The following is a 12,425-nucleotide window of genomic DNA, read 5'->3' as shown; positions in this document are numbered from 1 at the left end:
CCAATCAAAGAACATGGTATATCTCTACATCTGTTTCTATCGTCTTTAACTTCTTTCATCAGTGTCTTACAGTTTTCTGCATACAGGTCCTTTCTCTCCTTAGGTAGTTTTATGCCTAGGTATTTTATTCTTTTTGTTGCAGTGGTAAATGGGAATGTTTCCTTAATTTCTCTTTCATATTTTTCATCATTAGTGTGTAGGCATGCAAGAGATTCCTGTGCATTAATTTTGTATCCTGCTACTTTACCAAATTCATTGATTAGCTCTAGTAGTTTGCTGGTACCACCTTTAGGATTCTCTATGTACAGTATCATGTCATATGCAGACATTGACAGTTTTACTTCTTTTCCAATTTGGATTCCTTTTATTTCTTTTTCTTCTCTAATTGCTGTGGCTAAAACTTCCAAAACTATGTTGAATAATAGCAGAGAGAGTGTGCCACCTTGTCTTGTTCCTGATATTAGTGGAAATGGTTTCAGTTTTTTACTGTTGAGAACGATGTTGGCTGTGGGTTTGTCATATATGGCCTTTATTATGTTGAGGTAGGTTCCCTCTATGCCTACTTTCTGCAGAGTTTTTATAATAAATGGGTGTTGAATTTTGTCACAAGCTTTTCCTGCATATATTGAGATTATTGTATGGTTTTTATCCTTCAGTCTGTTAATATGGTGTATCACACTGATTGATTTGCCTATGTTGAAGAATCCTTGCATTCCTGGAATCAACCCCACTTGATCATGGTGTATGATACTTTTAATGTGCCTTTGGATTCTCTTTGCTAGTATTTTGTTGAGGATTTTTGCATCTCTGTTCATCAGTGATATTGGCCTGTGGTTCTCTTTTTTTATGACATCTTTTTCTGGTTTTGGTATCAGGGTGATGGTGGCCTCATAGAATGAGATTGGGAGTGTTCCTCCCTCTGCCCTATTTTGGAAGAGTTTGAGAAGGAGCGGTGTTAGCTCCTCTCTAAATGTTTGATAGAATTCACCTGTGAAGCCATCTGGTCCTGGACTTTTGTTTGTTAAAGATTTTTAATCACAGTTTCAATTTCAATGCTTGTGATTGGTCTGTTTATATTTTCTATTTCTTCCTGGTTCAGTCTCGGAAACTTGTGCTTTTTTTAAAACAAAATAATTAATTTTAACATCTTTATCAGAGAATAACTGCTTTACAATGGTGTGTTAGTTTCTGCTGTATAACAAAGTGAATCAGCTATATATATACATATATTCCCATTTCTCCTGCCTCTTGTCTCTCCCTCCCACCCCTCTAGGTGGGCACAAAGCGCCGAGAAGATCTCCCTTTCCTGTACGCCTGCTTCCCACTAGCTATCTATTTTACATTTTGTAGTGTATATATGTCCACGCCACTCTCTCACTTCGTCCCAGCTTACCCACGCCACTCTCTCACTTCGTCCCAGTTTACCCCTCGCCCTCCCCATGTCCTCAAGTCCATTCTCTACATCTGCGTCTTTTTCCTGTCCTACCCCTCGGTTCTTCAGAACCAGGTTTTTTTTTTCTTACATTCCATATATGTGTGTTAGCATACAGTATTTTTTTTTCTCTTTCTGCCTTACTTTACTCTGTATGACAGTCTCTAGTTCTATCCACCTCACTGCAGACAACTCAATTGCGTTTCTTTTTATGGCTCAGTAATAGTCCGTGGAAATATGTGCCACATCATCTTTATCCATTCATTTGTCGATGGACACTTAGGTTGCTTCAGTGTCCTGGCTATTGTAAATAGTGCTGCAATGAACATTGTAGTGCATGGCTATTTTTGAATTATGGTTTTCTCAGGGTATATGCCCTGTACTGCATATACTTGGTCATATGGTAATTCTATTTTCAGTTTCTTAAGGAACCTCCAAATTGTTCTCCATAGTGGCTGTATCAATTTACATTCCCACCAACAGTGCAAGAGGGTTCCCTTTTCTCCACACCCTCTCCAGCATTTATTGTTTGTAGATTTTTTTTTATAGTTTTCTTTTAACATCTTTATTGGAGTATAATTGCTTTACAGTGGTATGTTAGTTTCTGCTTTACAACAAAATGAATTAGTTATATATATATATACACATATGTTCCCATATCTCTTCCCTCTTGCATCTCCTTCCCTCCCACCCTCCCTATCCCACCCCTCCAGGCAGTCACAAAGCACCGAGCTGATGTCCCTGTGATATGCGGCTGCTTCCCACTAGCTATCTACCTTACGTTTGGTAGTGTATATATGTCCATGCCTCTCTCTCACTTTGTCACAGCTTACCCTTCCCCCTCCCCATATCCTCAAGTCCATTCTCTAGTAGGTCTGTGCCTTTATTCCTGTTTTACCCCTAGGTTCTTCATGACATTTTTTTTCTTATATATGTGTTAGGATACGGTATTTGTCTCTCTCTTTCTGACTTACTTCACTCTGTATGATAGACTCTAGGTCTATCCACCTCATTACAAATAACTCAATTTCATTTCTTTTTATGGCTGAGTAATATTCCATTGTATATATGTGCCACATCTTCTTTATCCATTCATCCGATGATGGACACTTAGGTTGTTTCCATCTCCAGGCTATTGTAAATAGAGCTGCAATGAACATTTTGGTAAATGACTCTTTTTGAATTATGGTTTTCTCAGGGTATATACCCAGTAGTGGGATTGCTGGGTCATAGGGTAGTTCTATTTGTAGTTTTTTAAGGAACCTCCATAGTGTTCTCCACAGTGACTGTATCAATTTACATTCCCACCAACAGTGCAAGAGGGTTCCCTTTTCTCCACACCCTCTCCAGCACTTATTGTTTCTAGATTTTTTGATGATGGCCATCCTGACTGGTGTGAGATGATATCTCATTGTAGTTTTGATTTGCATTTCTCTAATGATTAGTGATGTTGAGCATTCTTTCATGTGTTTGTTGGCAGTCTGTATATCTTCTTTGGAGAAATGTCTACTTAGGTCTTCTGCCCATTTTTGGATTGGGTTGTTTGTTTTTTTGTTATTAAGCTGCATGAACTGTAGATTTTTTGATGATGGCCGTTCTGACTGGTGTGAGGTGATACCTCATTGTAGTTTTGATTTGCAGTTCTCTCATGATTAGTGATCTTGAGCATTCTTTCATGTGTTTATTGGCAATCTGTATATATTCTTTGGAGAAATGTCTATTTGGGTCTTCTGACTATTTTTGGTTTGGGTTGTTTGCATTTTATATATTGAGCTACATGAGCTGCTTGTATATTTTAGAGATTAATCCTTTGTCCATTTCTTCATTTGCAAATATTTTCTCCCATTCTGAGGGTTGTCTTTTTGTCTTATTTATGGTTTCCTTTGCTGTGCAAAAGCTTTTAACTTTTATTAGGCCCCATGTGTTTATTTTTGCTTTTATTTCCATTTCTCTAGGAGGTGGGTCAAAAAGAATCTTGCTGTGATTTATGTCATAGTGTTCTGCCTATGCGTTCCTCTAAGAGTTTATACTTTCTGGCCTTACATTTAGGTCTTTAAACCATTTTGAGTTTGTTTTTGTGTATTGTGTTAGGGCGTGTTCTGGTTTCATTCTTCTACATATAACTGTCCAATTTTCCCAGCACCACTTATTGAAGATGCGGTCTTTTCTCCATTGTATATTCTTGCCTCCTTTATCAAAGGTAAGGTTACATATGTGTGTCGGTTTATCTCTAGGCTTTCTATCCTGTTCCATTGATGTATATTTCTGTTTTTGTGCCAGTACCATACTGTCTTGATTACTGTAGCTTTGTAGTATAGTCTGAAGTCAGGGAGCCTGATTCCTCCAGCTCCGGTTTTCTTTCTCAGGATTACTTTGGCTATTTGGGGTCTTTTCTGTTTCCATACAAATTGTGAAATTTTTTGTTCTGGTTCTGTGAAAAATGCCATTGGTAATTTGATAGGGATAACATTGAATCTGTAGATTGCTTTGGGTAGTAAAGTCATTTTCACAATGTTGATTCTTCCAATCCAAGAACATGGTATATCTCTCCATCTGTTCGTATCATCTTTAACTTCCTTCCTCAGTGTCTTATAGTTTTCATCATACAGGTCTTTTGTCTCCTTAGGTAGTTTTATGCCAGGTATTTTATTCTTTTTGTTGCAGTGGTAAAATGGGTGTGTTTCCTTAATTTCTCTTTCAGATTTGTCATCATTAGTGTGTACGAATGCACGAGATTCCTGTGCATTAATTTTGTATCCTGCTGCTTTATCAAATTCATTGATTAGCTCTAATAGTTTTTCCAGTAGTATCTTTAGGATTCTCTATATACAGTATCATGTCATCTGCAAACATTGACAGTTTTACTTCTTCTTTTCCAATTTGGATTCCATTCATTTCTTTTCCTTCTCTGATTGCTGTGGCTAAAACTTCCAAAACTATGTTGAATAATAGTGGGGAGAGTGGGCAACCTTGTCTTGTTCTCGATCTTAGACGAAATGATTTCAGTTTTTTAGCATTGAGAATGATGTTGGCTTTGGGATTGTCATATATGGCCTTGATTATGTTGAGGTAGGTTCCCTCTATGCCTACTTTCTGGAGGGTTTTTATCATAAATTGGTGTTGAATTTTGTCTAAAGCTTTTTCTGCATCTCTTGAGATAATCATATGGTTTTTATCCTTCAATATTTTAATGTGGTGTATCACGTTGATTGATTTGCATATATTGAAGAATCCTTGCATTCCTGTGATAAACCCCACTTGATCATGGTGTATCATCCTTCCAATGTGCTGTTGGATTCTGTTTGCTAGTATTTTTTGAGGATTTTTGCATCTCTGTTAATCAATGATATTGGCCTGTAGTTTTCTTTTTTTTGACATCCTTGTCTGCTTTTGGTATCAAGGTGATGGTGGCCTCGTAGAATGAGTTTGGGAGTGTTCCTTCCTCTGCTATATTTTGGAAGAGTTTGAGAAGGATAATTTATAGCTCTTCTCTAAATGCTTGATGGAAGTCGCCTGTGAAGCCATCTGATCCTGGGTTTTTGTTTGTTGGGAGATTTTTAATCACAGTTTCAATTTCAGTGGTTGTGATTGGTCTGTTTATATTTTCTTCTTCCTGGTTCAGTCTCGGAAGGTTGTGCTTTTCTATAAATTTGTCCATTTCTTCCAGGTTGTCCATTTTATTGGCATAGCGTTGCTTGTAGTAATCTCTCATGATCCTTTGTATTTCTGCAGTGTCACAATTTACTTCTTCTTTTTCATTTCTAATTCTATTGATTTGAGTCTTCTCCCTTTTTTTCTTGATGAGGCTGGCTAATGGTTTATCAATTTTGTTTATCTTCTCAATGAACCATCTTTTAGTTTTATTGATCTTTGCTATTGTTTCCTTCATTTCTTTTTCATTTATTTCTGATCTGATCTTTATGATTTCTTTCCTTCTGCTAACTTTGGGGGTTTTTTGTTCTTCTTTGTCTAATGATTTAGGTTAAGGTTAGGTTGTTTATTTGAGATTTTTCTTTTTTCTGAGGTAAGAGTGTATTGCTATAAACTTCCCTCTTAGAACTGCTTTTGCTGCATCCCATAGGTTTTGGGTCATTGTGTTTGCATTGTCATTTGTTTCTAGGTGTTTTTTAGTATCCTCTTTGATTTCTTCAGTGATCTCTTGGTTATTTAGTAAGGTATGGTTTTGCCTCCCTGTGTTTGTATTTTTTACGGTTTTTTTCCTGTAATTGATATCTAGTCTCATAGCGTTGTGGTCGGAATAGATACTTGATACGATTTCAGTTTTCTTAAATTTACCAAGGCTTGATTTGTGACCCAAGATATGATCTATCCTGGAGAATGTTTCGTGAGCACTTGAGAGGAATGTGTATTCTGTTGTTTTTGGATGGAATGTCCTATAAATATCAATTAAGTCCATCTTGTTTAATGTGTCATTTAAAGCTTGTGTTTCCTTATTTATTTTCATGTTGGATGATATGTCCATTGGTGAAAGTGGGGTGTTAAAGTCCCCTCCTATGATTTTGTTCCCGTTGATTTCCCCTTTTATGGCTGTTAGTATTTGCCTTATGTATGAGGTGCTCCTATGTTGGGTGCATAAATATTTACAGTTGTTATATCTTCTTTTTGGATTGATCCCTTGGTCTTTATGTAGTGTCCTTCTCTGTCTCTTGTAATAGTCTTTATTTTAAAGTCTATTTTGTCTGATATGAGAATTGCTACTCCAGCTTTCTTTTGCTTTCCATTTTCATGGAATATGTTTTCCATCCCCTCACTTTCAGTCTGTATGTGTCCCTAGGTCTGAAATGGGTCTCTTGTAGACAGCATATATATGGGTCCTGTTTTTGTATCCATTTAGCCAGTCTGTGTCTTTTGGTTGCAGCATTTAATCCATTTACATTTAAGGTAATTATTGATATGTATGCTCCTATTACCATGTTCTTAATTGTTTTGGGTTTGTTGTTGTATGTCTTTTCCTTGTCTTGTGTTTCCTGCCTAGAGAAGTTCCTTTAGCATTTGTTGTAAAGCTGGTTTGGTAGTGCTGAATTCTCTTAGCTTTTGCTTGTCTGTAAAGCTTTTAATTTCTCCATCAAATCTGAATGAGATCCTTGCTGGATAGAGTAATCTTGGTTGTAGGTTTTTTTCCTTCATCACTTTAAATATGTCCTGCCAGTCCCTTCTGGCTTGCAGAGTTTCTGCTGAGAGATCCGCTGTTGACCTTATGAGGGTTCACTTGTATGTTATATGTTGCTTTTCCCTTGCTGCTTTTAGTATTTTTTGTTTGTATTTAATTTTTGATAGTTTGATTAATATGTGTCTTGGTGTGTTTCTCCTTGGATTTATCCTGTATGGGACTCTCTGCACTTCCTGGACTTGATTGACTATTTCCTTTCCCATGTTAGGGAAATTTTCAGCTATAATCTCTTCAAATATTTTCTCAGACCCTTTCTTTTTGTCTTCTTCTGGGACCCCTATTATTCGAATGTTGGTGTGTTTAATGTTGTTCCAGAGTTCTCTGAGACTGTCTTCAATTCTTTTTGTTCTTTTTTCTTTATTCTGCTCTGCACTAGTTATTTCCACTATTTTATCTTCCAGGTCACTTATCCATTCTTCTACCTCAGGTTTTCTGCTATTGATGACTGCTAGAGAAGTTAAAATTTTTTTTCTTGTGTTGTTCATCATTGTTTGTTTGCTCTTTAGTTCTTCTAGGTCCTTGTTAAACGTTTCTTGTATTTTCTGCATTCTATTTCCAAGATTTTGCATCATCTTTCCTATCATTACTCTGAATTCTTTTTCAGGTAGACTGCCTATTTCCTCTTCATTTGTTTGGTCTGGTGGGTTTTTACCTTGCTCCTTCATCTGCTGCATATTTCTCTGTCTTCTTATTTTGTTTAACTTACTGTGTTTGTGGTTTCCTTTTTGTAGGCTGCAGGTTTGTAGTTCCTATTGTTTTTGGTGTCTGCCCACAGTGGGTGAGGTTTGTTCAGTTGCTAGTGTAGGTTTCCTGGTGGAGGCTACTGGTTCGTTTGTTCTGTTGGGTGGGGCTGGATCTTGTCTTTCTGGTGGGCAGGGACATGTCTGGTGGTGTGTTTTGGGGTGTCTGTAAACTTATTATGATTTTAGGCAGCCTCTCTGCTAATGGGTGGGGTTGTGTTCCTGTCTTGCTACTTGTTTGGCGTGGGGCATCCAGCACTGGAGCTTGCTGGCCGTTGGGTGGCGCTGGGTCTTAGCATTGAGATGGAGCTATCACCAATTGATATTACATGGGGCCGGGAGGTCTCTGGTGGTCCAATGTCCTGAACTTGGCTCTCCCACCGCAGGGGCTCAGTCCTGACACCAAGCCCGAGTACCAGGATCCTATCAGCCACATGGCTCAGAAAAAAAGGGAGAAAAAAAAGAAAGAAAAAATAATAATGATATTTTTTTAATTATTTAAATAAAAATTATAATAATAAAAAAGAAGAGAGCAACCAAACCAATAAAGAAATCCACCAATAATAGCAAGCGCTAAAAACTAAACTAAGATAAACATAAAAATCAGAAACAAATCAGTCACAGACAGCAATCCCCACATCTACAGTTTCTCCCAAAGTCCACCGCCTCAATTTTGGGATGTTTCATTGTCAATTCAGGTATTCCACAGATGCACGGTAAATTAAGTTGATTGTGGGGATTTAATCCACTGCTCGTGAGGCTGCATGGAGAAATTTCCATTTCTCTTCTTTGTTCACACAGCTCCTGGGTTTCAGCTTTGGTTTTGGCCCCATCTCTGCATGTAGGCCGTCCTCAGGCATCTGTCCCCACCCAGACAGGATGGGGTTAACGCAGCGGCTGATTAGGGGGCTCTTGTTCATTCAGGCCCGGGGGAGGGAGGGGTACAGTAGTTATAATTGGAATGCCAGGTGAGCCTGTGGTGGCAGAGGCCAGCATGATGTTACAGCTGCCTGAGGTGTGCCATGTGTTGTCCTGGGGAAGTTGTCCCTGGATCATGGGACCCTGGCATTGGCGAGCTGCACAGGCTCGTGGGGCAGCGGGGGTGTTGTGGGTAGTGACCTGTGCTTGCACACAGGATTCTTGGTGGCTGCAGCAGCAGCATTAGCATTTCATGCTCGTCTCTGGGGTCCGAGCTTATAGCCGTGGCTCACGCCCATCTCTGGAGCTCATTTAAGCAGTGCTCTGCCTTCTGTGGGCAGACAGGAAAGGAATCCCCTCTCCTTGCACACCCTGAAACAATGGTCTCTTGCCTCTTAGGCAGGTGCACACTTTTTCCCCAGAGTCCCTCCTGGCTAGCTTGTGTGCACTAGCCCCCTTCAGGCTGTGTTCACGCAGCCAACCCCAGTCCTCTCCCTGGGATCTGAACTCCGAAGGCTGAGCCTCAGCTCCCAGCCCCTACCCGCCACAGTGGTGAGCAGACAAGCCTCTCAGGCTGGTGAGTGCTGGTCGGCACCCATTCTCTGTGTGGGAATCTCTCCACTTTGCCCTCTGCACCCCTGTTGCTGCTCTCTCCTCCGTGGCTCTGAAGCTTCCCCCCCCACCGCTGCCGCCCACCCCCATCTCCTCCAGTGAAGGGTCTTCCTAATGTGTGGAAACTTTTCCTCCTTCACAGCTCCCTCCCAGAGGTGCAGGTCCCATCCCTATTCTTTTGTCTCTCTTTTTTCTTTTGCCCTACCCAAGTACATGGGGAGTTTCTTGCCTTTTGGGAAGTCTGAGGTCTTCTGCTAGCATTCAGTAAGTGTTCTGTCAGAGTTGTTCCACATGTAGATGTATTTTTGATGTCTTTGTGGGGAGGAAAGTGATCTCCACATCTTATTCCTCCGCCTCTTGAAGGTCCCCCCTGAAAATGGTTCTTTCTGGAATATGTCAGGACAATGTGGTCTTTTGCAGTTAACTGTTTCTCAGAACACAAAAGGGTGAGGGGTTTCCTACCAATGCTGATTTCTAAAAGCATGGGGCTCAAAGTTCAATACTGTCAATGACATGACTCTGCTTTGTCAATTCTGTCTATGGAATTTCTCTGTATTCTCTTTTGTATGCCATACTGTTTCTGCTTGCCGTTTTTGTTTGTTTTTTGCTTTTGTTTTTCTGTGCTTATGACTTGGTTCCCTAACTTAATTGTAGGCTCTCTGAGGGAAGGAAGTATGTCATACTGATTTGTATTTCTCCTCTTCCCCAATGCCCTCCTCTTTTTGCCTAACAGTGTTCCATCCCAACTACCCAAAAGTTATTGACTTCAGTAGAAAGACATTATTTCTTTTTTGATGTGCTAAGATAGTAAGTAGATATATAAATTGTAAGCTTTTCATAATTGGAAATAAGCATCCAAGAACTTTTAAAGTTACATATTTAACTCTTGTTTACAGGGAATTCAGGGATGGACAAACCTTTTTCTCTAATTGGTTTCTTTCTGCTTGCATACATAATGCCAACCTATTCTTTTGCTTAGGTGATCGCTGAGTTCACCTTCATGAGCAAAGTCTGTATCTACTGGTATTTTTACCAACTTCCTGCTGTCTGGTGTACCTGTCTCATTGACTCAGCTTGTGAACCAGGGCATTGTTCAGAATATGAAATATTATGGAAGAGATTTCATGAAGGAGTTTATGCATTGTGTAGGCAATAAAAAGACCTTACAATCTCATAGTAACAAAGATGCCATTTTCAATGATGCTCATGCCTAGAATTCTGTTTCAAATAAAATATCAGGGAGAACATAGGAAAAAATGGGCTGAATGTTCAAAGTGTCTGTGGAAGCAAAAGAAACTGAAGCATTTAAGATGAGGCCTTAAAAACAAATTATAACACGTTTGATGATAATGTTCTTTTACATCTACTCAACACGGCTTAATGGAAGCGCAATAAAAGACTAGGTTAATGTTGACAAGAGTTTAAAGCGACACAGTATCAGTGATAGCAAAAACGGTAAAGGACATCAGTGAAGTCAGTGAAGACAACTTTAGTGAAGGAGACAAAATAACTTTAGAAGAGGCTGCTTCAATGACCATTGTAATAATTGCATATACAGAAAGGCAACCACACTGCACTGCCCAGGAGGTCATGCATTTGTACATTCTCCACTCAGCTTTTATGAGCAACGAGTGCCAAGACTTACTCACAAAAAAAAAGAAATTCTAGGTTATGTCATAGGGTCAGTACTGAGAAATCAAGTCACCAACATCTTCTACATATGGCTGAGCAAGATAGTCTTTAAAGCCCCTTCTAGATTCTAGCTTTCTTAAACTCCTATAAGTAGTCATCAGTGTTCATCATGATGACCCCAGGATACTACAATTTTTAAAAATGATTTCTGAATCATTAGAGAAAGGTTCTGTTTTGTTCAATATAGTTATGATGTTTTAAATCTTTGAAAATCAGGGATCCCGAATAGGAAATATTACCAATCAACCTGAATATTTACTTTACCAAAACACTTCATTCCCTGATCACTCTGGGCCATTCACCATATAATGTTCTTAGGTAGATTTTTGTTTTTTTTAAAAGAAGGGGAAATTGTAAGGGAATAGATCTCAAGGGTTAGATCCTTGGCTAAAGACTCCCTTGGATTGCTTGTGGCTGTTGGCTGTAGCAACTTGTTTTCTTGCAGAGATGAAGCATCTGGTTTTTGTTATCTCAATGATGCTGTCCTGGGAATATTACGATTACGACGGAAATTTGACCGTATTCTCTATGTGGATTTGGATCTGCACCACGGAGATGGTAAGCCCTTCACTTTCAAAGGTGCTTCGCTGCTAGGACTGCAGGTTTTTATCAGTAAAGCTGCTTCTAGGCAACTGGTAACAGGAGAAATGCCTCTTGCAATTGAAATTTTCCTAATCCAGAATCCTCAAGTAGGTAGAGATTCTTTTAACTGATGCAATGCCTCCTGTGATGACCAAGCTGCTTTAAAATACCAGATTCTTGTAATTTCTCCTCCCCTCTCCTCCAGTAGCAAAGCTCTCCAGTAGAGAACTTTAAGAAGTGGAAATCAGGGTAAGATTTCCTAGTGTTTACTCCAGTGCTTAGTGACCTCCCTCAGTCCACTTCCATAGGTTCTAAATGAAATCTGCAGTCAGAGTCCTGATGCTTCTCTTAAAATAGAAGAGGTGCATGGTGGACTAACATTCTGAATTTTTCACCAATAGGGATACCAACTCATGCAGAGATCAGAATCTGTGCTACTTGCTTTGTATTGCTAAAATATTTAGTCCTGCACAAACTCAGGGCACCTTCTCTAACTTTTAATAGCAGTAGACTCTAGCAATTTGCCTTAACCCCATTAATCCTCTCTTAGAAGACTTCACTAAAAGGATGTATTAAGCCCTCCTGTGTACTTTTCATCTAGAACGTAGAGCTGCAGTGACAGTTACCCTCATTCTGTTTCTTTACTATGGCCTGTGTATGACACATATTTCCATCGATCTAGGACACTTATCCAGTCAAATTAGTTAAGGATATTCCCTCCCTGCCCCCACATCAGTGATTCCTGCTTCCCTGTTTCCAGGGATCTTTTGAGACAAACTAACAAAACCAAGGCATAAGAGATGAAAAGAATAGTATGTGATGGAAGCTAGGGTCAGCTCTGCTGCCAAAACAGAAAAAGGAAGAAATTGTGGGAGAGACCTCCCAAGGAGTTCAGCTAGATGGACACTTCCATGGAATGGTGACAGAAAATTAAAGGTAACAGAGAGAAGTGAGAAGGGTTAAAACAGCCAACACACTACTTTGAGAACCATGTCCAATGAATATCTGAATACTTAGCCAATGCAGAATCCAGCCTTGCTCAAAACCCTTCAGAGGCTCTTATTGCCTATAACAAGGGTAACATTTGGCCGGTGGCTTGTTTTTATATGACCAGAGAGCTAAGAATGGTTTTTTACATTTTACAAGGTTGTAGAGCAGAAAAAAATACAATAAAGACCATGTAGTTTTCAAAGCCTAAAATATTTACTATGTAGCCACTTGGTTTGCTAAACCTCGGCCTATAGCAATGGTTCTCAAA

The 12,425-nt window shown here is 39.3% G+C and overlaps 1 protein-coding gene across 3 annotated transcripts in view; it reads left to right on the top strand.

Moving 5' to 3' along the window:
* Nucleotides 1-12,425, top strand: part of HDAC8 (histone deacetylase 8) — a 247,874-nt gene that overhangs the window by 68,742 nt on the left and 166,707 nt on the right. For 2 of the 3 annotated variants that reach the window (XR_004348095.1, XM_032620122.1), the window contains exon 5: nucleotides 11,031-11,143. Coding sequence is in view for 1 of the 3 variants with exons in the window: in XM_032620122.1 (XP_032476013.1) it covers nucleotides 11,031-11,143 (113 nt within the window). In the remaining 2 variants the exon portion in view is untranslated. Of the gene's footprint in view, nucleotides 1-11,030; nucleotides 11,144-12,425 lie in introns of those variants that run through there. The other variant, XM_032620123.1, reaches the window with a different exon arrangement.

This window comes from Phocoena sinus, chromosome X, assembly GCF_008692025.1.
Source record: "Phocoena sinus isolate mPhoSin1 chromosome X, mPhoSin1.pri, whole genome shotgun sequence".
NCBI lineage: Eukaryota > Metazoa > Chordata > Mammalia > Artiodactyla > Phocoenidae > Phocoena > Phocoena sinus.
Note: the sequence above shows the minus strand (reverse complement) of the source record. Positions and strands in the feature narration are given on the sequence as shown.